The sequence below is a fragment of the Pseudorca crassidens genome, chromosome 2 (assembly GCF_039906515.1).
Source record: "Pseudorca crassidens isolate mPseCra1 chromosome 2, mPseCra1.hap1, whole genome shotgun sequence".
NCBI lineage: Eukaryota > Metazoa > Chordata > Mammalia > Artiodactyla > Delphinidae > Pseudorca > Pseudorca crassidens.
In genome coordinates this window covers 80,514,785-80,539,108 of record NC_090297.1, presented here as the reverse complement: position 1 = coordinate 80,539,108, position 24,324 = coordinate 80,514,785, and the positions used below count along the sequence as shown (strand labels likewise).

The 24,324-nt window shown below is 37.7% G+C and overlaps 1 protein-coding gene and 1 long non-coding RNA gene across 3 annotated transcripts in view; one reads left to right on the top strand and one right to left on the bottom strand.

Moving 5' to 3' along the window:
• BRDT (bromodomain testis associated) overlaps nucleotides 1-10,427 on the bottom strand; it is a 48,481-nt gene extending 38,054 nt beyond the window's left edge. For both annotated transcript variants that reach the window (XM_067726893.1, XM_067726894.1), the window contains exons 1-5: nucleotides 10,193-10,427; nucleotides 9,308-9,445; nucleotides 7,461-7,575; nucleotides 3,041-3,210; nucleotides 2,017-2,367 (exon numbers count right to left, since the gene is read on the bottom strand). In XM_067726893.1, coding sequence (XP_067582994.1) covers nucleotides 2,017-2,367; nucleotides 3,041-3,210; nucleotides 7,461-7,575; nucleotides 9,308-9,445; nucleotides 10,193-10,381 — 963 coding nt within the window. In that variant the 5' untranslated portion in view covers nucleotides 10,382-10,427. The remainder of the gene's footprint in view (nucleotides 1-2,016; nucleotides 2,368-3,040; nucleotides 3,211-7,460; nucleotides 7,576-9,307; nucleotides 9,446-10,192) is intronic.
• Nucleotides 1-19,200, top strand: part of LOC137218975 (uncharacterized) — a 72,476-nt gene extending 53,276 nt beyond the window's left edge. The window contains exon 3 of the long non-coding RNA XR_010940944.1: nucleotides 17,837-19,200. This is a non-coding gene — a long non-coding RNA (uncharacterized lncRNA). The remainder of the gene's footprint in view (nucleotides 1-17,836) is intronic.
• Nucleotides 19,201-24,324: the final 5,124 nt, after the last annotated feature.

Here is a 24,324-nt window from a genome sequence, read left to right as displayed (position 1 = left end):
ACAAAAGGCCAATAAACAAATACAGCATGCCAGACATCATTTGTAATTAAAGAAACACAAAACTAAAACAAGAAACATAATTTTCTACCACTCAGATCACTGGCAACTGGGAATGATTTTGGAGAACTAAATTAAATAAAGTCACTATCTTCTTATCCCTGGAATTCTATGATAGCCTCCTGAATAACCCAGTCTCCACATTGCTGCTACAGAAGTTACTGTAGGAATCAAATATGAGGCCATAATCCTCATGTCTAATGCCAGCTCTAGGCCTCTACAATGAGGGTCTTTCATGTTCAAGCCCCCGTTTCCATCCAGTCTCATTTTCCCCTACTCACTGCTTCATATTGTGTCTCATGTTGGCTTAAATATTGTATTCTGGATGCTTTTATGATCTGAGGGCCTTCCAAGTTGCTCTCCCTGCCTGGAATGTCCTATAACTCAGGGGTCCCCAACCCCCAGTCCTGCTAGGAATAGGGCCACACAGCAGGAGGTGAATGGCGGGTGAGCAAGCGAAGCTTCATCTGCTCCTCCTCGTCGCTTGCATTATCACCTGAACCATCCCCCCACCGACCCGTCCATGGAAAAATTGTCTTCCACGAAACCGGTCCCTGGTGCCAAAAAGGTTGGGGACCGATGCTATAACTTACTAAGTCTTACTTATCCTTTAAGACTCAGCTCAGGTTTACCTATTTCAGGTATTGTTTCATGACCTCTCATGTAAGTATTAGGGGAAAGTAGAAAAGCATATTTTGAAGAGATAATGCTTAAAATTTTTTTAGAACTTAAAACATGAACTTCAGATTGAAAGCGATAATTTCCAATCAAGATGAATAAAATTAAATGCACAACCAGCGAGAGGAAAGACAGACTGCCTACAAAGGGATGACAAGTAGACTGACAGAAGACTTCCTAGCAGCAACAATAAATGCCAAAGGATATTGTCCTAGTGCTGAGGGAAAATAACTGGTCGTTCTAGAATTCTATAGTCAGTTAAAGAACCATTCAAGAATAAAGACAAAATACAGATACTTTCAGAGATAAGGCTATTAAGAGTTTACTACCTATAAATGCTCATGGAAGAACCACTGAAGTTGGCACTTCAGCAAAAAGAAACACTAAGAGGGGAAAGAGTAAGAAGCAAGAAATGAGGGTAAGCACTAAAATTAGTAACATGTTAATAAACAATGTTGATGATGAAATAATAAAACAAAACTGTGTTTAAAAGAACCAAACTTCTAGACAATAATAAAGAACAGGGAGTACAATGAGTAGTCATTCAGGAGGAACACTGAGATAATGCATCATTTTGAAAATGCTACAGTTCTACTCTTTTAGTAGTTTCCCTTGAAATGAATACACATAATTAAATTTTTCCAATAATTTAAAGCTTCCAAATCAGCAATAAAGAAAACTTACCAATCTGGCAGAAGACCAAAAAATGCAGAGAGGATTAGAAACCACATAAATGCCTTGCCAAAAAAACCTTTTTTGTGTTATAATTATGCAAATTAAAAATACTTTTAATATATAACAAGAAAATATCTACAAAGTAAAAATTCAGGGTAGAGTTGTATTACATACTGTAACTCAAACACTGTGGTAAATAACCATGAATGTGTCTGAACTGAAGAAAATAAAAACATAACACTTTAAAATGTTCCCATGGGGCCTCCCTGGTGGCGCAGTGGTTGGGAGTCCGCCTGCCGATGCAGGGGACGCGGGTTCGTGCCCCGGTCCGGGAAGATCCCACATGCCGTGGAGTGGCTGGGCCCGTGAGCCATGGCCGCTGAGCCTGCGCGTCCGGAGCCTGTGCTCCGCAGCGGGAGAGGCCACAGCAGTGAGAGGCCCGCGTACCGCAAAAAAAAAAAAAAAAAAAATGTTCCCATGATTTACTTCAGGTGGTATGACTACTAGTGATTTTTTCTTTTATCCTTTTCTGAATTTTAAATTAATGATGACAAGATTACTTTTATAATCAAGAAAAGAAGTTCCTCCTATTAACACAACATTTACCTTGATGGTTCCAAGATCCATTGGATTTTTCACAATATCATTGTAGTTATGCAGTCCCAAAGCATTAATGTCAACAGGATTATAAAAGGGCCATGCATATGACAAGTGTTTCTTTGCAAGCATTTCTTTAAGAATCTCATTACAGTGCCTTAATTGTTCGGTTACTTGAACATTCTTTACAACTTTATATTGTTGCTGAGAATCCGTCAAAACATTCGTCAACACATTTTCTTTTATAGGTGGCATTTTCCCTGATTTTTTTTCTGTAAGTGTTGGGGAAGATTCACCACTTGCTTTAACGACTGAAGCTGTAGGAATTGTATCTGCTTTCCTCTTCATACCCTTTGTAACCTAAAACAAAACAATTTAAAAACAAAAAGAAAACTATGTATAAGGTGACATTCAGAGCAACAGTTTTCACACTTTGATCATTACCCTTATCAGTTAAAAAAAGGAAATGATATTTAGCACCAAGTCTTCCGTGTATTAGTAAAGGTTAATTTTTCTTTCATAGGTAAAATAAATAGTTCAGATATTTCCTTCCCACATCCCAAAGAACTGTCTGGTACAAACCTTTGAGACCAATGAAAGATGGGGGGAAAAAGTCATGGTTATATCAAAAAGTTTCTGAATACCTGAAACCAGCTAGGGTATACAATTTTAAAAAAGAAAATTACCAACCCACCAAGTTGTGAGCCAATAAAAGTTATATCACCCAAAAAAGAAAAAAAAAAGTAGTTAGACAACTGATATTAATACTACAAAGATACTAAATCAGTTCAAATTCTACCTAAGGAATCTCTAAAATTTGGTTTGCCTCCCAGGTCTCTGTTCACAAAATGTACACAGACAAAAAGACTGACTGCTGTATGCTGAAGATCAATTTTCTTATCAACTTATAAAAAGGTATAAACTAACACACCATTGTAAAGCAATTATACTCCAATAAAGATGTTTAAAAAAAAAAGGTACAGACATCACATCAAACTTACACTGAAACATTTTAATGCTACAGTAAACTTACTTGGGTGCCTGTTTGTGAGGCAGAGTTCAGTGGAGCACTTTGTGCCATGTTTGAAGGAGAAATAGATGTTTCGGGAAATACAGAGGGAATTGCTTGCTGCTTAATTATTTTTTCCAGTGCTTTGAGGGATTGTTTTTCTTTAACAGAAACTGCTGCATTCTGTTGAGTATCTAGTAAAGTGTGAACCAGAGTCAGTATCTGAGTAAAACATAAAACTATTTTTCTTTTAGCATTCTATTTTAATACATTTAGTTCAGCTTTTAAAAATACAAACACAGTTTACACTCCCATTCCCCTTTGAAACCCTCCCACACATACTTGCTGACAGTTAGACTGATTTAGATATAATACTGGAGACTTCAAAACCTGTTATATTAATGGTAGGTTTATCAATTTTATTCAAAAAGGTGCCTGGCTTAAACTCAGACTAACAGAGCTCTGTGATTTTAGCTTCAGGTTGCTGTAAACCCGAGCAAAAATTTCAGACGCCCTGGTGATAACTATGTGGTACTACGTGAGGTCTTCAGAATGCTCTGCATAAATATCCTAGGACATTTGTTTCAGAGAGTCCATCACTGGCTAACACAGAACAACAGATGTGAACATAATTCTCTTATCAAAGGAACATTTGTGCATGTTCTTTTGCCCTATACGTTCCCAGACAGTGCTAGGACTGGAGACATTTGGATCACATCACCTTGAAATCTATTACAGTCAGCACTCAGTATCCATAGGTTCCACATCTGCGGATTCAACCAACCTTGGATACAACACTCAGAGGCAACCCACGGATACGGGGGACCACTGTACTATGCCATTTTATATAAAGAACTTGAGCATCCGAAGATTTTGGTATCCACGAATGGGTCCTGGAGCCAGTCCCTGTGGATTCTGAGGGATGACTATTTCAAAAGCCCATCCTTCCATCTAGGCAACTCTATTCTTCTAATTGCCCAGGCCAAAAACTTTGGAGTCATCTGTGACTCCACTCTCTCTCAAACCCAATTTCCAATCCATTAGCAAACTTTTTTGCTCTATCTTCTTATCCAGAATCCAACTATTATTATAGGTGGTAATAACCCTGAATTATTGCAGTAGCATCCTACAAGGCCTTCTTTCCTTCTGCTTTTTTTTTTTTTTTTTTTTTTTGCAGTACACAGGCCTCTCACTGTTGTGGTCTCTCCTGTTGCGGAGCACAGGCTCCGGATGCGCAGGCTCAGCGGCCATGGCTCACGGGCCCAGCCACTCCACGGCATGTGGGATCTTCCCGGACCGGGGCACGAACCCGTGTCCCCTGCATCGGCAGGCAGACTCTCAATCATTGCGCCACCAGGGAAGCCTCCCCCCTTCTGCTTTTTACATCCTATAGTCTGTTCTCAAAACAGCAAGCAAAGGGATCTTTTAAAATTCAAATAAGATCATGACACTCCTGCTCAATGTCCAGTGGTTTCTAATCTTCTCTCCAAGTAAAAGCCAAAGTCCTCACAATGGCTTGTAAGGAAACATGTGACCTCTCTACTTTTTCCCCCTACCTCTGCGCTCCTTCCAACCTCACTTTCTATCACCCTTCCCCTCACTTATTTCACTCCAGACTACTGGCCTGCTGTCCTCAAGTTTGTTAACCATAAGCAGACTATTTGCTCTGCCCGGCAGGAGACAGCCTCATGGCTCACTTCAACACTCCCTTCAGGCTTTACTCAAATGTCACCTTCTCAAGCCACCCTATATAAAGCAACCCTCTCTATTCCACTACTCTTTAGTTCTCTTATTTTTTCCATGTCATTATCATATTTGACATACAACATATAGTATCCCTGACTCTCCAAATTCTATAAATCTGGGAGTTAATAGAACACAGATGGATTTTATGAAAATATCTAATATCAAGCCCTGAAAAATACCTCAATATTTAGAGATTGAGTAGAAGAGGATGATAAGGCCAAGAAGACTACAGAATGGGAAGTAAACCCTCACAACTAGTGTGCACCAAGAAATAAAGGCATTTCAAGAGACAGCAGCCTTCTAAAGCAACTGATAGGGATCAAGTAAAATGAGAACAGAAAAATATTACTTAAATTTAGCAACATAAAGACTACTGACAAGAACCTTTCTAGTGATGTAGTAAGGCTAGAACCTATACTGAAGTGAGTTCATGAGTACGTAAGAGGAAAGCAAAAAACAGGACAGTGGCTGGAAGGATATAGGGAAAAGATGAGTTTTAAAGATGAGATACTAGAGCATGTTTATAGTATAATAAAACTAACCTGATAGAGAATGAAAGATTAATGACGCATGAAACAAAGGGGATAACCAAAGGAATAAAATCCTTAAGAAGGTAAGGAGGGAAGCAAGATCCAGGTCATAAATGAAGGCAATGGCCCAAAGTGATGGAAGGGAAAAGGCCTTTGCCCTAGCTGAGCCCTCTGCCTGGAATGTTCTTTGTTCAAATCTTAACTTCTCAATGAGGCCTACTTTGAACCTATCATGTATGTCTCTCTTTCACTACTAGAATGTAAACTCCGAGATGGCAAAAGTTTTTGTTTTGTTCATTGATATATCCCAAGAATACAGAACAGTGTTCTGGTACATAAGAGGTACCCAAATATTTGTTCAATCAGTAAATCAACACCAATTCAATGTACTACTTAAAAAATTTTTTTTCTTTGCCATAAAGTATCAACATGTAACCACATTATTTAGACTAGCTACTGTCACATGGCAGTTTCCCTACCACTGTGCATGAAAAATGACATGACTTAGGCAGTAGAAAGCTCCTACTAAAAGTTACTTGGAAACCTAGACCTTCACACCAAAGCCCAATCCTACCTATCTGTCAAGGCCAAACTCAAGTTCTATCACCTCTAAAGCCCTTCGCAGCTTTTCCAGTGCAAGTCAATTTCTCACTCTTGAACCATAGCACACACCACGTGTAATTTCACCTGACACTTATTGTAATGCATTGCCTTATTATTTTAAAAAGTTTTATTTCTAACTTAAATTTAAACTGAGAGTTAGGGTGGTTATACTTTTTTGTAGTCCCAAAGTACGTGCCTTACAGGGACAAACATCCAAGTAGGTACTGACAGAAAAACAAAGTCAAAGAACTTTTGTCTAAGGGAAACCTATGCTTTTAGCAATAACCTGAGCACCTGAAATAAGTAGCTACAACTTAACCATCAAGAAACTGTTAAAGTGTTGTTTTAAAGGAAAACATTCTAAAGGTAAGTAATTTTCACCTTGCTAGAGATAATATTTTAAGTCAGCAATAATTATCACCTTGTTTTAACAATTTAAGTAACATACTGATCTATGTTTTTTGCCTCACAAGGGCTTATTTTAAACCTCTTGTGGAAACCTATGCTTATATGGTCAGACTTACGATCAATCTTCTCCAAAAATAACAAAATAAAAACTTTATTAAACAGTGAGTATCTCACAGGATGGATGGAAAGCAAGCTATAAGTCATGACCCATCCTAAAGATCTATTAACAACCAGCAAAAAAGTACATCATACTATCAATGAAACAACCTCAACCATCACCTGAATTGGTACAAGTCTCATATGTCCCAGCCACTTAACATATACTTTACAAAAATTTACAACCATGAAAGCTAAATATTTTCCAGATATTATAGATGAGGAAACTAACATGGAATGATTAAGTAACTTAACCAAGATTTACAGCTTCAGTGACCCAAAGATAAACCAACATTTGACCTATGACAATCTTGATTAACCTCTACAATAAACCCATCTGAATACTTAAGATTAATTTTATAACTTCATATTTAAATATTAGGATTATTAGCTGTAAAACATCTCCCCCTAAAGTTCTGAGTTAAGATCTAGAAAAAGAGAATCTTCAGACCCACCAGCAACACTTCATTCTTAGCTATGGGATCTTCTGACACAGAGAAATGCTGGCAATTTTGGCCCTCTTAATTAGTATAGCACAGATACATGATCTACTAAAATAGTAATAGTAACTGTGAATTACTTGGTGCCTACTAAGTGAATGGCACTATTCTATAGGAAACTTTGCTCCAAGGCCATAATCTATACAGTCCTCCCAATCTTGTATGATAGGCATCCTTGTGCTCAAGGTTTAGCAGAGTGTTTAAAGGGACGTTTTAGATGTAAAAGGACTTCTAGATGTCTACCTCCTTTCAGGTATTTATTATTTATTTTTTTATTTTTATTTATTAATTTTTTTGGCCATGCCGCATGGCTTGCAGGATGAGTTCCCCGACCAGAGATCGAACCCGGGCCCTTGGCAGTGAGAGTGCCAAGTCTTAACCACTGGACTGCCAGGGAATTCCCAGGGATTTATTATTTAATTATAGTCATTATACTTATACACACATTCAAATATATATGGAAAAGAGAAAGAAAGAGAACATAAACCTTTTCTTGCTTACCTTTCTTTATTCTTTCCTTACCACCCACAACTTGCTCTTCTTGTGGCATCTGAGATAATTTCTGTCTGAACAGCTTTTCTAGAGCTTGTGCCATAAGAACGATGTCATCTCCAGGCTAGAAAATATATAAAATGTAACATAAGTTTACACAGTATGGTCACTGTATCAAATTTCTATAATTCAGGCTGCCTTAGTGAAGGCAGTGCCATAGTACTCTTAGACAATATTTACTAAACAGTATTTATCACTTCTAAATTAAGTATAGCAGCTCGCATTTAAAATTCTAACACCCTACCCCTATAACTTCTAAAAAGGACTGAGGATGCCATTCTGAGCACTAAGGGTTAAAATCCAACCAATCCTACTAATACAAAAAGGTATTAGAAATTAGAATTTCTACCTTACAAATAGGATAAAGTAAAACTTGTTCATGGCTGTGAAAAGTACCTCATGGTTTGACTTGATGTGATTCAATTTTCAATTAACTAAGCAATAAAGTGACACTGTAGAGCTAAGTTTTTAAATCTTAACTATCTGCTTAGAAGTCTTCATCTTGCTTTACTTGACTACTGAGAAAAAACTAAATTACAAAGCAAGGCCTAAAGCAGACACCTATTTCTAAGTTAGGTAGTTCAGGAAAATTACTGAATTTTGTTTTAAAATATTAAATGTAAGAGGACTCTTTACAATTATTAAATTAAAATGAATTTGCCAATGGTACTTACAGAATACCATTAGCTCTGATTTTTAAAAAAAATCATAGTAGCTAATAGTCTTAAATCTATTATACATAAGGTGGCACTGATGATTACCTTGGAAACTAAACCAACATTTCTATTACATTTCAGTGTCACTAGTGATTTTGAATAAATGGAAAATAAGTTTTAAAAATTTTAGATAGCATAGAACAGCTTGAAAAGGATGCAGTACTTAGGGAAACAGGAATCCTATATGGAGGAAAATTGAATACACAAATCCAATTTTATGGATGAAGACAAAAGTGAAGATTAAGTTCAAAATGTCCACATATATTATCATACAGGCTAACACATTAACACAAATGCAAAACTACTACTGAGATATAACACAGTGTGTCTGATCTTTAAGTTAACTTGTATGAAGTTTAGAAGTATGTAATTTGGCCTTCCCTGATGGTGCAGTGGTTAAGAATCCGCCTGCCAATGCAGGGGACACGGGTTCGAACCCTGGTCTGCGAAGATCTCTCATGCCGCAGAGCAACCTAAGCCCATGCGCCACAACTACTGAGCCTGCGCTCTAGAGCCCGTGCTCCGCAACAAGAGAAGCCACGGCAATGAGAAGCCCGCGTGCCCCGCTCACCGCAACTAGAGAAAGCCCGCGCCCAGCAACAAAGACCCAACTCAGCCAAAAATAAATAAATAAATAAATTTATTGAAAGAAAAAATAAGTATGTCATTTGTTTGGCTTCTTAGATTATAACTAGCGATCCATACCATAAAAATTTAACCAAGATTAGTGTATAATAAGATTTATCATTCATATTTTAACTAAAAAGGCAGAAGTGTAGTAGAGAACATTTTGAGATAACATTTTATTCACAGAAACCAGCAATCATTAGTATTTTATTTTTTAAAACATAATAAGCCATTATAGCTATTCAGACAAAAATATAGCAAAAAATATGGCAAAATGAACGAATATTGATACATGAAAATTAGGAAATAAAGTAAAAAACATTATCTTCAAAAATATGGAATGTACCCCAAATCAAGACTTGAAATTTGAAATCAGCACACTTGTTTATACATATCTCTTTGCTCTGTACGTAAGAGAAAAGAATTAGCAAGTATAGCATAAGGCTTACAGACCTTGTTGTATAAATAACAATTTGAAAACATTGTATTGAAGTCTTCTATACATTCCAAAGCTTTCACATAATATTTATGTTCCAAGCGTTTCCGGATTGTATTTAAATCCATTGGGTTTTTTATTATGGTGTAATAATCCTATGGTGTAAGAAAAAATTCTAAATGTTAGTAGTAAGAATGAATTCACTACAACAATTGGTACACAAATTTAAGAAGCTATACACCTGTAACTAGAGAGAGCAACTGATTAAAAGCGATAATATAGAAACCAAAACCTTTTGCGATGAGAAACAAAGTTGATTACCATGGCATTTTTCTTCAGAGAGAAGAAAAAAAAAGCCAATAAAGAAAGAATAACGAAAGAATATAAGAGTAGAACCATCCTGGAAAATAACAAGGGCATGAAGAAAAAGAAACTAGAATTTATGGAGTCTGACAAATCCAGAGTACAATCCCAGCTCTACAGTTTACAAGTTATATTACAAATTACTTAACCATTCTGTTATCAGATGGCTAAAATTCTTAATATAAGACCTAAAGTTGAATTCTGTATGTGAAACACCTAAGTCTGTCAGGACGTGTCAAGAGTGACTTCTTGGAGAAGGGAACACTTATGACAACCTTACACCAAAAGGTCAAGGGACATATGCTATAAACAAGAAAGCATATGTTGATACTTAAAATTTACCACAACTTGCTAAAATGAGAATTTCAATGCTCAGAAAAATGAGTTTTTTGTTTTAGGAAAAAATAGTCATTGGGATATTCTTTAGTGGTGCTGAATAATTTATTTATTAAGTTAAATATATTTCATAATATTTCTATCAGAGGATATTTACAGGGTTTTACTTGTTTTAAACTAATATAATTATAAGATACACTCACAGGCAACTTTAGTTTGACAGCATCCACAGGCTGCTGAAAAGGCCAGGAAAAACTATGCTTCCACAAAGCCTTCAGGACAACTTTTTGTAGATACTGCAGTTGATTCGTCAATCGCCCATTTTTCTTAGTATTTATATATGCTGGTGGTGGAGGGTTAACAATAGCTGTTTGTCGACTTGGCAGAGACATTCTCAACTGCTTCAAGTCCTTATATTCTAATGTTGTCTATAGGTATATGCCCTAAAAAACAAACAAAAAAAGAAACCAGAAAACAAACAACAAAAAAACTGAGTTATTTTCAAAGCACCTTTAAAATGGTTTTTATAGGAACAGAAAAGTTTTCTTCAGGAGTAGCAGATTTCATATTTTAAAGCATATCATGACTAGGGCAGCAAAAAAAAAAAAAAAAGAAGAAGAAGAAAAAAGAAAAGCCAAATGATAAATTTATTTGTAAACAAATACAAACCTTTTTCTATGGAAGTACTAAAAGTTGTTTCATTATGTACGCTTCCATTTTGGATGATTTAAGTTATTCCAATCTTTTACAGTAATTTCTTTCTGTCTTTCTTAGACACAAATTGAGGTCTCAGCAGGAAAAGTCTATAAATTCCTGGTAAAAATGAAATAACAGGGAATGTTAAAGAGATGGTTAAAGAATAACTATCTGAGTACATCGTTATTCTACAATTATTAATCAGTGAAGGGAGAAAGGCAAAGGAATTTTTCTGGCTAATGTAAATAAAGTGATTTATTTTAAAAGTGAATTATTAGGAAGAAAAATGACAAGTGTTAATATGCTACTCTTTAGTGGATATTTCTATACCTAAAATAAAATACTTTAAAGCTTCACGAGTATTTCAGAAAGATGGTATCTAACATTCCTAGACAACATTATTACTTTAAGGATAAAAGAGCAAAGGTACTACCAAGTGTATCAGCAAAGTATGACTATTAAATAAATTGTCCATTTTTCAGTGTTAACATTTAGCCAATTTACCTTTTTTTTTCATTAAAGCAGTGTTAGTTTTCAGCTCCTGCTGCATATTAATCACTTGTGGATCCTTCATTTAAAATTGTGGCTAACTACATACAGCATAAAATTTACTATCTTAACTATTTTAAGTGTACAGTTCAGCAGTGTTAAGTATATTCATATTTTTGAGCAACTAACCTCCTGAACTTGTTCATCGCACAAAACCAGAACTCTATACTATACCTATTAAACAACTCCTCATTCTCCCGTCTCCCCAGCCTCTGGCAACCACCAATCCATTTTCTGTTTCTATGAATGTGACTACTCCAGGAATCTCACATAAGTAGAATCATACTGTATTTGTCTTTTTGTGACTGGCTTATCTATTTTAGCACAATGTCCTCAAGGTTCATCCATATTGTAGCATATGTAAGAATTTCCTTCATTTTAAGGTTTAATAATATTCCATTATACGTATACACATTTTGTCTCCCCATTCATTCATTGACAGACACTTGAGTAGCTTCCACCTCTTGGCTATTGTGAATGGTGCTGCTATAAAAACATGGATGTAGGGGCTTCCCTGGTGGCACAGTGGTTGAGAATCTGCCTGCTAATGCAGGGGACACGGGTTCGAGCCCTGGTCTGGGAGGATCCCACATGCCGCGGAGCAACTAGGCCCGTGAGCCACTACTGAGTCTGCGCGTCTGGAGCCTGTGCTCCACAATAAGAGAGGCTGCGATAGTGAGAGGCCCGCGCACCGCGATGAAGAGTGGCCCCTGCTTGCCACAACTAGAGAAAGCCCTTGCACAGAAACGAAGACCCAACACAGCAAAAATAAATAAATAAATGTAAAAAAAAAAAAAACGGATGTATAAATATCTCTTCAAGACCCTGCTTTTAATACTTAGAGATATATCCCCAGGGTGCAGAAGTGGAACTGCTAGATCATATGGTAATTTGGTAATTTTATTTTTAATTTTTGAGGAATCCCATACTGTTTTCCACAGCAGCAACACTGTGTTACGTTCCCACCATCTACAGGGTTCCAGTTTCTCCACATCCTCACAACACCTGTTACTTTGTTTGTTTAACAGCAGCCAATGTAATGGGTGTGAGGTGTTGCGGATCATTTAAAAAATACCAATGCCCTTCTGAGATGGCCCATCTCCCAAGGTCCGCTTGCCTTTTGAGACGGACCACACGCTGTCTATGGAATGTGTATCTCTCTAAATAAATCCACTTCTTACCTATCAAAAAACCCCCCAAAAAACAAAGAAACAAGAAAACAATGCCTAGGTCCAAACCTCTGGAGATACAGCTTGAGAATCAGTTTTGTTTCTTTTTTAAGTTCCCTGGACATCCTGATGTGCAGTCAGGTTTCAAACCACTACATTAAAATGAATTAACTTGGAGATGACTTATAATTTTATCTCATCATTTCACTTTTCTCCTCATCTTATACAAATATGAACTAGAACTCAATAAAAAGTCATTGAGAAAAAAAAAAAAGTCATTGAGGGGGCTTCCCTGGTGGTGCAGTGGTTAAGAATCCGCCTGCAAATGCAGGGGACACAGGTTCAAGCCCTGGTCCAGGAAGATCCCACACTGCAACGAAGAGTAGCCCCCACTTACCACAACTAGAGAAAGCCCACGCACAGCAATTAAGACCCAACACAGCCAAAATAAACAAATAAATAAACAGATAAAAAGATAAATAAATAAATTTTAAAAAGTCATTGAGAAGAAAGAAGGTGCTATTCTAGTGTTGCAACTGCAACTGGCTCTTATCCTGGCTTTGCAATTATTTAAAGCTAGCCTACCTTTTGAATATCCCAATCACTACACCCTCCCTTCTCCACAGAGATAACCACTACGATGACTTCTATCTCCATACATTAAATTGTGACTGTTTCTGAACTTTTACATAAATATAGTATTATTTACTATGTATTACACTGTGCCTAGCTTTCTTTCACCAATATTGTTTTTGAGATTTATCCATGTTTTTGCCTATGTTGTTTGTTCACTTTCACTTTCATTACTGTATTCTATTCTGTATACTGTAAAATTATACTGTATTCTATTGTAAAATTATACAAAAATTTATCCATTCCTGTTGAGACTTTTGGGTTGTTTCCAGTTTTTGACTATGACAAATAATACTATGAAATGCTTTAGTGTATACGTACATGCATTATGCTGGGTATAAACCCAGAAGTAAAATTGTTGGGACATAGGTTATGCATATGTTCAGCTTTAATAGACACCACCAGTTTTCCAAAATGTACCAACTTATATACACAACAGCAGTCTAAGAATTCCAGTTATTCCATATCCTTGTCAATATTTGGTATTATCAGCTTCTTCCATTTTAGCTATTCTGGTGGGCGTATGATGGGATCTCATTGTGATTTTAATTTGTATTTCTCTGATGAGTCCTCCTCCAAAATAAATCTCAGATTCTCACTACTTCCACCACTATGACCCTAGCCCCAGTCATTATCACCTCTAACAAAGACTAATGCCATCGCCTCCAAACTGATCTGAAACCTCCCAAGGTCTGGTTCATTGTTCTGTTCCTTCCACCTCCACTCCTACTCTCCCAGCTCAATCACTTCACACCAGCCATCCTCTTCTTTGAGTTCTTTGCATCAAGCCAGTTCTGGTCTCTGGGCCTTTACACTCTGCTTGAAATGCTCTTATTCCAGACTGATTCAAAATCATCAGCTCCTGAGGGAGATTTTTCCTTCACAACCTCATTTTAAATAGGCATACTTACCCATCCTCCCCAATTCCAATCCATCAGCCATTTCTCTGCTTCACCAATATATTTTTACCTACTTGCTTACTGTCTCCCAACCCACCCTCCCACCAACTCCCAGAATGTAAACTCTATGCCGGCCACGGACCTTGTTTGTATTGATCCAATGCATAGGACAGAGCCTACATATGCTGAATTTAAGTGTTCAGGTTCAATTTTATGTTAGAAATAAAGCAGATGTGACTCGTTTATACAGGGAGAAGTAGGGAGAGAAATCAAGGATGATTTAAGTTAGTTCCTACTGCTCAGGAATCCGCCTTCAAAAAAAAAATATATGAATGAATGAATATACATCAATTATAAAATGCTTTTTCCAAACCTGTTCCACTCCTCAAAACCTCAGGCCCACTATACCCATTTGCAGAGGATCTCATCTTAGTTTACATGAGAAACTTTTAAAAATTAATTTCTTAGCTTCTTTTATTTCCTACACTATTACCTCTTATTTAATAAGTGCCTTACCTCTTTTCCATAAGGACCTTCTTTCCCTTTTTCCAGAAACCTATTATTTCATTAATAATTCCTTTATCTCCATTATTGTATGTTTCTTTTTTATTAGGTTTATGAAGCCTTTCCTCTATTTAAAGATTATGCAACACATAGTTCTGTTTCCTGCTTTGTCTTAAGGCTTCATTTTCTATATTTGTTTACATTATTAGCTTCTGCTGATATCTCTGCCTACAGACATGTTCTAATCAGCGTCTTAAAATTTTTTTTCTTAAAAACACCTTTCCATACGAAAATCTGCATGCAGACGTTTATAGCAGCTTTGTTCCTAATTGCCAAAACCTGGAAGCAACAAAGATGTTCTTCAGTAGGAGAATGGATAAACTGTGAAGCAATAGCCAGACAATGGAATATTACTTAGTGCTACAAAGAAATGATTTATACAGCCACAAAAACACATAAAGGAATATTAAATGCATAATAAGTGAAAGAAGCTAATCTGAAAAGGCTACATACTGTATGATTCCAACTATATGACATTCTGGAAAAGGCAAAACTATGGAGACAGTAAAAAGATCAGTGGTTGCCAGGAGCTGGGAGAAAAGATGGAGCATGGAGGATTTTTAGGGCAGTGAAAATACTGCCATTATACATTTGCCCAAACCCTTAGGAATTACAACACCAAGAGTGAACCCTAATGCAAACAACAGACTAAGTGATAATGCTGTGTCATTGTAGGTTCATCTATTGTAACGAATGTACCCTTTTGTTGGGGGATGCTGGTAACAAGGGAGATTATGCATGTTTTTGGGCAGGAGATATACAGGAAATCTCTGTACCTTTCAATTTTGCTGTAAACCTAAAACTGCTCTTAAAACAAACAAACAAACAAACAAACAAAACTTGGGTGCAAAAAATCTTGTAAAGGTCAAATACATCCATCTGATTTCTCCAACTCTTCTGAAACTGCTCTACCAAAGACCACTAATACCTTGAAATATTCCAAATCCCTCACTGGTGTTCCTAAGTTATCTTCCCAGACTCCTCTGTAGTATTTGAAATGGTTAGCAACACTCTTAAAATTGTTTTCCTTTGCATCCCATACATCCTTAGCTACTCATACCACTTCATCATATGACCGTTATATTTCAACCACACTAGTCCACATTTTCTTGCTTCTGGTACTTTGATCAGATATCTGCACCAAATTAGTCAAATCCAATACTGAAGTTTTTGTAGTATTTAGGAAAATAATACTAACTAGAAAGAACTTAAAATAGCATATATTGGGTTAAAAGCCTATATATATATATATATATATATATATATATATATATATATATATATCTCCTGATAAGACAAAATACAATCTATATAGCATCTATAAAGGCTTTTTGCCAAAAATGTGTAACAAGCTTCTAGATTTAACTTTTCTGTAACAGAAATTCAAGGGCTACAGCTGCATTGTCCAATGTGACAGCCTCTAGCCACATGTAATTCTGTTTATTTATTTATTTTGGCCAAACCACACAGCATGTGGGATCTCACTTCTATGACCAGGGATCGAACCCACACCCCCTGCACTGGAAGCATGGAGTCTTAACCACTGGACCGCCAGGGGAAGTCCCTAGCCACATGTAACTCTAAATTTAAATTAACCAAAATTACCTAAGTTAAAAACTCAGCAGCATTTTAAGTGCTTAATGGCCACATATGCCTACTGGCTACTGTACAGGACAGTGCAGCTATAGACCACTGCCATCATTGCAGAAGTTTTTTGACGTGCTAGAACAAATGAAACGAAAATCATAAGGAAAGAGACACATGTAGAATACGGAATATTTTATAAGACAAATGGCCCATCTTTTATAAAAAGCAAGATTGTTAAAGAAAATGAGGAACTGCTCTGAATTAAGACATAATAACTGGGGACTTCCCTGGTGGTCCAGTGGTTAAGAATCCGCCTTCCAATGCACGGGACGTGGGTTCGACAGCTGGTCGGGGAACTGAGACCCCACATGTCACGGGGCAACTAAGCCCACGCACTCTAGTGTCCGTGCCCTCTGGAGCCCACATGCCACAACTAGAGAGAAGCCTGCACGCTGCAATGAACAGACCACTTGCCACTACGAAAGATCCTGCATGCCGCAGCGAAGATCCTGTGTGCCGCAACTAAGACCCGATGCAGCCAAATAAATAAATAAATATTTTTAAAGAAAAGACATAACAACTGAACTCAACTTACCATCCTATATCAAATCTTGGTTTGAGATCAACTACTAAAGACATTTTTGGGGACAACTAGGGAAATCGAGGGAATTTTGATAGGTGTGAGAACAGTAGGGTAATTATGTAAGGAAAAAAAGTTTAAATACATGCTCAAAAAATTTGGTGTGAATAGCCACATCTGTGAAATATGTTTAAATGGTTTTGGGGAAAAACCTATATAGACAAGCAAACATGGCAAAATGTTGACAATTGTTGGTAGTTATACAGGTGTCCTTTGTACTACTTTATCCGTTATTCTACATGTCAGAAATTTTTAATAATAAACTTAAAGTGCACTGCGATTGAAGGCAGCAGATGGACTGACCATGGACAAGAGCTCTGATAATTATCATTGGGCAAAAGAATAGCTAATATTTGGTAATCTGATGATGATCTCAGAAGTGCTCTGCATTGGCTACAGGCCCTGGTTTCTTTGAGGTGAAATTCTGTCCAGCAATAGAGAGCTAGGAATTATCCCCTTTATAAAATATTCTTTGTAATTATCCCAGTCTTACTGTTCAAATTATTTTAATCTTTTCTTTCTTATTTAAAATTTTTTAAAAAGGAGCTATGTGGCTTTAAAAGATATTTGGCAAATTTCTGTTAGATAGCTGCCAATTTCACTGTTTTATTTTACATTCTCTAAAGACTGTTATTATTTGTAGCTTTTACTCTTAATTAAGAATAAACAAAAAATGCCAGCATCATGGTCCAGCAACATACCCTCTAAAAGATTCACCTTAATTGACATAATGGTAGGTCACAATTAGTAAGGTGTCAGAAGTAATTTGTCATTTAAATAGATTGGTTACTTCAAGATTTTCTCTAAAATTACTTCACTCCAACTTACTGAACTATGGAGTTACAAGTCTACTGGGAACTATGCATAATCCATGGCCTATACTGCTTATGTGAAAATCCACTGTTGTTTCTAATGGTTATGATGAGCTGTCATTTTATTGTTATTTCTGCTTTCAAAACATTTTTTACCCATGGATATATTTCTAAAAAGAAAGATAGCATGGGCAGATGAAATCTAATGTCACTAAGAATTGAATGTTATGTAACAACCACCAGTTACAACTGCTCAAAAACAATGTATCATAAATGATTATTAAAAATTCTGGTTTAGGGTCTTCCCTGGTGGCACAGTGGTTAAGAATCTGCCTGCCAATGTAGGGGACACAGGTTTGAGCCCTGGTCCGGAAAGATCTCACATGCCGCGGAACAGCTAAGCCTGTGCGCCACAGCTACTGAGCCTGTGCTCTGGAGCCAGAGAGCCACAACTACTGAAGCCCACATGCCTAGAGCCGGTGCTCCGCAACAAGAGAAGCCACTGCGATGAGAAGCCCACGCACTGCAACGAAGACCCAACGTGGCCAAAAATAAATTAATTAATTAATTTAAAAAAAATTCTGGTTTACTTTGATAAAGATAATCACATAATAATGTAGCATCACCTTGTCAATTATTCTACGGTTCCATGGGCAAGTTGCCTGAAAATCAGATCCCTTTCGTCCACACAATAGCTCATTATAAAATAATCTTGGGAATTCTGGAGAAATTCTTAAAGATAATATATCATTTATGGATTTCAAAAAATAAACAAGTTTATTTGAATTTTAACATCCACATGGTTTGAATGGTATACAACAAAGTTTCCTTTCCCATTCTTGTCCCCCAGCCAACCAGATCCCCCTCCTTACTCTTAGCAATTTCTTGGGTATCCTTTTAGAAACTGGTTCTTTACACTTAATTCATCTTAGAAAATGTCCCAGAGCTGCCCCCTCCCTCCTTAATGCCTGCGTAGTATGTAATCTTATGGATGTGGACATATGGATATTATAAGCAATGTTGCAATGAATATCTACTCACTAATAAGTAAATATATTGTTGCATATGTATGCCAAAACCTATTGGATATATTTCTTCCTTTCTTCTTTTTCTTCTTTTGGCCTGGCCTACTGGATTTATTTCTATTGGCAATTTCTGGGCCAATGCATTTAAATTTTGCTAGATGTTTAATTGTTCTCTATAGGTTATTCCAACTTATAGAGTGAAATTTTAAACTTCTAAGAAAAAGAGAGCCTTTGGGATTGTTGTGAATGTTTCAGTCATCCCTGACAAATACATATAGGCCAAAGATTTCCTGAAATGCACACACAAGCTAAAAAATGTTTCCAAAATGTTACAAGAAACATATAAGTTATTTTGCTGTGTGGTGGCACTTCTGGTTGGGTTCATAGATCTTACACATGCAGGGAAGCAGTACAGCATAAAAAGCTTGGATTCTTTAAGAGTTCTCAACACACAAAAAAATTTTCTTTTCTATTGCTTTAATTTTGTACCTATATGAGATGATGGACATTTACTAAATGTATTGTGATAATCACTTCATGATATATGTAAATCAAATCATTATGCTGTACACCTTAAACGTATACAGTTCTGTAAGTCAATTATATCTCAATAAAACTGGAAGAAAAAAGAAAACAATAAAAAGAAACCACTGTCTAAGAATCTATTGGTCTCGTCTGATTTTCTAATTTAGTTTGGTTTCGTGTACTTAACATGTCCTGAAATTTACCTTTTTTTCCCTGTTTTAAATTATTTTTTCTTACAAGCCTCTGGTGTTATATCCCTCAAAGCATTCTCTTTTTTTCTATTTGGGTTTTGTGTGTTTATTAGGTTTGTAAAAGTCTGCTTATTAGTTTCTTTTCAAATACTCCTATCTCCTGTATATCCTGAATAAAAGTGGTGATAGTGAGGTGAAAAAAAAAGTCTGGATTCTGAATATCAGATGCCTCTAGGGCTCAGAAAGATCAAAAGCAATCTGCCCTGTGATGAGCTCAAATACTGACTACAAATCCTGCACCATCAAATTAGCCATCTCCAGTTCAAGGGAGAAAATGGTTTCTTTGAAATAAAATCAGGCTTTGTTTAAGGTCAAACAGGTAATTTGTAGAAAATGTATATTCTTCACAATGCTTCAATCTTCTCATCTGCTCCTTTCTCAATCTTCTTGTCTGAACTCTTTTCCCAGATACTCTAGATAATACCCCTGCTGAAGGTCCTTGCTCTCTTCTGCCTGTATCTTCAATACTTCTATACTAGCTTACCCTCCATATAAACTTTCTCAAGTCTCCTTAAAAATTCCTCTCTTGATCCTATTCTATCCTTGTAGTCTCAATCTTCCCTCTTCTGTATCTCACACCAGAGCATCCTAAAAAATGACAGTCTTTACTCCCCACATCACACATGCCTTTTTCCTGCCATTCCTCTAAAACTCCCCTTACACTAAGGTTAATACTTACGATATTTACTTGTTAAATCCAATGGATTCTTTTTGAATCTTATACCTTACTTGACCTCTCAGCTATATCTGTCACTAGACTATTGTGACTCTCTTGAAACTCTTTTCTGGTTTCCAGGATACCACTTTCCCCAGATTCTGTTTGTTCACTTACTAAATATTTACAAAGCACCTACAATGGTGGCAAGCACTGAGCTAGGAATTGGGGGATACAATAATCTCTTTACAGAGACTTATAAAATAGGCAATTCCAACAGGATACATATAATTATTGCTGTGACAGAGGTTAAGAGGGTGCTAAGGGAACAAATAGGTGGGTCAGATTAGAATTCCAGAGAAATCCATAATCTCACCTTCTGCTAACCCATTAATATCCTCCAGTTTTTCCTTTGTCTTCTTTACTACTTTTCTGCAGATCTCAGCCACTCCAAGGCATCAAATACCTCTAAACAACTGACTCTTGAATATAAATTTACATATTCTGAATACTTATGGTGTTCCTAATTTCCATCTCCCAAACCACTCCTTTTGTTCAATCACTTGTTATCTCCCACCTGAATTCATGCAATGGTGATGCTGTGATTTTTGTTCAGCAACTTAAGATCATACTGCTCAACCTATAGCCCTTCATGACATACCAATAAACAAACCCTCTTATGGCCCCTTGCCTATCTCACTAGACTCATCTCTTCCTACTCTCCCAACACAGTGCCAGCCATGTTCAAAAATTTGCCAGTTTTCCACTGTCCCACCTACTCTTGTGCTCTCACGTCTATGCTTTTGGAAAATTTCCCCTCCTCACCAGAGCTCCCCTCACTCTTTAGACTAACTTCTATTTCATCTCAAGACCCAGCTCAGTTATTGCCTACCCAGAACCCTCCCTTGCTCCCTTCCAACCACCCGGGCCCTTCCCACAGGTCCCAAAGCACCCTGTACGTACCTCATTTTAATTCTTAACACAATCCAGCGCCTTGAGGCCTGCCCTAACTCCAGATTCCGCAACACCCAACAGAGGGTTTAATATGTTCCAAGGGCTTAATGTTAGTTGAATGAATAAATGAATCAAGGATGGGAAATTTCCTGTCCCAAATGATCACGCCCAGAATAAATACAACAAAAAAAGTCAGCTACAGCTAAAGTTCCATGTTTTCTCCTTCATTCCCGAAACTACAGTACAAGCAGCGATCCATCAATCCAAGACCTAAGAGAACTACAAAGGCCATGACTGTTTTTCAAATGGGGAGGTGGCTGGACAGCCATTCCTTGGACCAACCTTCCTCTTCTCACCCCTTCCTTGGAAAAAAAAAAATCACCACCACCACCACCAAGCGTAAGAGAAAAGCCAAAAACATTTTAGAGGGTCCACTGGGGCAATGAGCTTGCAGCTGGTAAGGCCAAAGAAAAGCAATCGGCAGCTCACCTGGGCTAAAGGCACACGCCGGGATGGCCTCTCTAACGGCCTCTGCTGTCGCACAATGTTGATGGGGGAGGGGAAGAGAGGAAAAAACGGTTATTCCCCACCCAGGGTGACAGCGAGGGCTCGGATCCCAGAGTAGTGCTTCCCGCAAGGGGCTCCCTTACCCCTTGTGGAAAGGACCTTCTCTGACTGTCCGCTTCAGCTTTCACGAGATGAAGCGCTGCAGGGAAGCACCTTTCCACCACCCGTCGCCGCCAACTCTCGCCCCAATGGCGGCCGCTAGCGGGCAGCAACTGGCGCCTTTATTGGCGATCCTCCGGGGGCAACCTGCCCATTGGCTGGAGCGCATCACGTGGCCCGGCCTGGAGTTCGACCGCCTGAAAGGTGCTTGAGGTCTGAGCTCTGCGGCCCCAGGCTTGAGCGTGGATCGGAGATCGTTCACTCACCACGTGCACGTTTGCTGTGTGCTTTCTGAATGCCAGGCCCCGTAAAGGGAGCTGAGGATTTAGGAGTAGGAGCGCCGTCCTGAAGGCTTTTACTCTCAAAACAAGTCAGTGGATTAGCCCCCATGTCGTTTAGGGGATTCGTGAGTTTTGCCTTGCGGTGTTGTCATGTTTTTCATACTTTCCTCCCACCCTCCCCAAAGCTCCATTCTCTTGAACGTAGTGAGTACTCAGCATGTGGTAGCAGCTGAGGTTGGAGCCAACATGGTTCATTGGGTTTAAAATAGCACTTAAGATCTGTTTCACAACAGCTGAGTAAGGAGACTGAGTTTGGATTTTGAGAGTCTTGACCACTACCTCATCATTATTTGTGGATGTGAATTAGAAAAATGTATTCAGCACAGTAGTTGTCTTTTGGACCCAACCGCAAACAGTGTTTCTAAATTCGTTAATATTCATTCCTAGATGGAAGGGTGGAAGAGGGAGGGGAGGACAAAAACAGATGACAAACTGCTTGAGAAACCCGTCAAAAACCAATCAACCTCCAGTTTCCTGAAGCGCAAATCTGAGGGTCATTAACAGCTTGGCATGGCTTGATTCAGTCGTTTTTATGTGAGAGAAAATGTCCTCAGGACTAAGTGTTCACAAGAAAGCCACACACTACTAGAGGTCAACATAAATAACTAGCTGCAGGCATTTTTACATTAGAGAGACTCTTCTTACTCAAAAAGCTGAAAATGCTTTTCTTTAGTGAAAGAAAGGACTAAAGGTCTTTGTTTCCAAGTAACCCAATGACCAAGAATTGTGTGGAAGAGTTAATACCATAGCGTTTACTTTATTTAGATTTAATACTTGTGTTCTTGTTTTTGTTGTATAAAATCTCATTATGCAGGGAAAAGGTAAGGCTTAGGGTGTAACCTAGGTACAGACCTCTGGTGTGACCATCACACCATGAAAGAGCTAAGGGTTAGAGGGGTGGGAGGGAGATGCAAGAGGGAGGAGATATGGGGTATATGTATATGTATAGCTGATTCGGTTTGTTATAAAGCAGAAACTAACACACCATTGTAAAGCAATTATACGCCAATAGAAATGTTTAAAAAAAAAAAAAAAGAGCTAAGGGAGGTCAAGGGAAATAAAACCCAGGAATGACAGTGCAAATCTTGCTCAGTGTCAACTTTTTGGCTCTCCTCCTGAGAACCAGTGGAAGGGATAAAGGCACACTCCACCGAGAAGCCTGAGTAATCTTTTTAAAAGAGCTAAATCTCATCATGTTAACACTCTTAAAACCATTCAATTATTTTCCATTATTTTAAAGATAAAGATCAAAACTCTTAGGATGAACTACAGGGTCTTACGTGATTTATCTATCTTCAGCGGCAACCACCCCTCCAGCAATGCTCCCATCTCCAGCCACTTACCTTTCAGCTCTTCCCAGTACCCTGTTTCCTCTCTCTCTCTCTGCTTCTGTACTGGGCTCTTCTCTCTTCTTCTTCCATCACACACTCAGGTGTCAACCTAAAGTCATTTCCTCAAGGAGGCCTCCACTAGATTAGGTCTTCCTGTTACACTCATTACACTCTCATTACAACTTAATTACATAGCACTTATTACTAAATTGTACTTATATAGCCGGGGTTATATTTCATGTCTTATTTTCCCCACTAGGCAGTAAGCACCATGAGTGCAAGGTATCAAAAGCCTCTAAAGTGTATTATCATTGAGTATATTATCCTTTGATACTGCTGGGTTTTAAGAACTGTGACAAAATCACATTTGAATTAAGGGTGGGGATGGGTGGGGAAAGGAAGTGTGACAAAACCAGATTTGAGTTTTTGAAAAACTTAAAATGGTTGCAAAATTGAAAAGATATGGAGAATGGATTTATTTGGGAGTAGACTCCCCAGGATTTGGTGTTAGATGAGATGTAAAGATGACTTGGGGTTTCTGGCTTGAAGAAGGCACCATTTACGGGGAAGGGGATTGTAGGAGGGGAAAGCAAGTTTGATGGAGTGGGGAGAGCATTAGTTCAGTTTTTTTTGGGGGGGTGGCAGTTTATTTTTCCTTCTGTTCTGTTCTTAGTGGAATTTCTATCATTTAGCAGATTTACTTTCAAGAGTTCTCCTTAACTTTATCTTCCCATTCATTCTACTGATTTTTATTAATTTTATTTTTTTAATACAACAGGTTCTTATTAGTTATCTATTTTATACAAATTAGTGTCAATCCCAATCTCCCAGTTCATCACACACCCCCACCCCCCGCTTTCCCCCCTTGGTGTCCATATGTTTGTTCTCTACGTCTGTGTCTCTATTTCTGCCTGGCAAACTGGTTCATCTGTACCATTTTTCTAGATTCCACATATATCTATGATATTTGTTTTTCTCTTTCTGACTTACTTCATTCTCTTTGACAGTCTCTAGATCCATCCATGTCTCTACAAATGA